General features: G+C 59.7%; 1 protein-coding gene across 1 annotated transcript; it reads left to right on the top strand.

The window, feature by feature from the left end:
• The first annotated feature begins 61 nt into the window (after positions 1–61).
• Positions 62–875, top strand: LOC104916159 (ribosome biogenesis protein BOP1-like). The gene is made up of 2 exons (XM_010727139.3): positions 62–418; positions 569–875. Exons 1-2 carry the CDS (start codon positions 291–293, stop codon positions 720–722), a joined length of 282 nt encoding a protein of 93 aa, XP_010725441.1. The 5' UTR covers positions 62–290; the 3' UTR covers positions 723–875.
• Positions 876–983: the final 108 nt, after the last annotated feature.

The following is a 983-nucleotide window of genomic DNA, read 5'->3' as shown; positions in this document are numbered from 1 at the left end:
GGGACCCTTCCAACCCAACCCAACCATCCCGTGGCTCTGAGATCTTTAAGGATCCCCCCCAACTCAACCCAACCCAACCATTCTATGGCTCTATGATCTTCAAGCACCTTCTCAACCCAATCATCCCATGGCTCTATGAGCTTTTGGGACCCTTCCAGCCCCACCATCCCATGGCTCTATGAGCTTTTGGGACCCTTCCAACCCAACCGTCCCATGGCTCTATGAGCTTTTGGGACCCTTTCAGCCCAACCATCCCATGATGCCATGTCTTTACGATTCCCCCTACGCTGATGGCACTCACTCTTTGCAGGCACCACAGGAAGGCGCTGAGGAGCGTGGCCTTCCACAAGCACTACCCACTCTTCGCCTCGGGCTCGGACGACGGGACCGTCATTGTGTGCCATGGCATGGTCTACAAGTACGTGGGAGTTGGGCCCGGGGGGTTCAATGTCTTCCCACGGGGCGGGGGGCAGCAGAGGGTTGGTTATAGGGCAGAGGGTGCAGAGCATCGATGGGGTGACCCCACGGGTGGATCCAGAGCCCCACACTGACGCAACTCCCCACACAGCGACCTGCTGCAGAACCCGCTGCTGGTGCCAGTGAAGGTGCTGAAGGGCCACGCGCTGACCCTGGACCTGGGCGTCCTCGATGTCATCTTCCACCCCACACAGCCGTGGGTCTTCTCCTCCGGCGCCGACGGCACCGTCCGGCTCTACACGTAGCTGCTGCCCAACACTGGCACCCCAATATGACACCGACACCCCCAACACCAGAACCCCAACACAGGCACCCCAACAACACCGGCCAGGAACAGCTCTACCCATGGACTCCGGAACCTTTCTCATTTCTCATTAAACTTATTTTTGGGTACAGAACCGCATCTCTGTGTTCTCCACCTCCAGCTCAGCCTGGGCTGCACCAAGGAGCACCCCAGCACCCCAATTCCTGCACGGTGCTGCCCAGCGTGGTGCCCTCCAGCCCCC

This window comes from Meleagris gallopavo, unplaced genomic scaffold (assembly GCF_000146605.3).
Source record: "Meleagris gallopavo isolate NT-WF06-2002-E0010 breed Aviagen turkey brand Nicholas breeding stock unplaced genomic scaffold, Turkey_5.1 ChrUn_random_7180001874147, whole genome shotgun sequence".
NCBI classification, from domain to species: Eukaryota; Metazoa; Chordata; class Aves; order Galliformes; family Phasianidae; genus Meleagris; species Meleagris gallopavo.
Note: the sequence above shows the minus strand (reverse complement) of the source record. Positions and strands in the feature narration are given on the sequence as shown.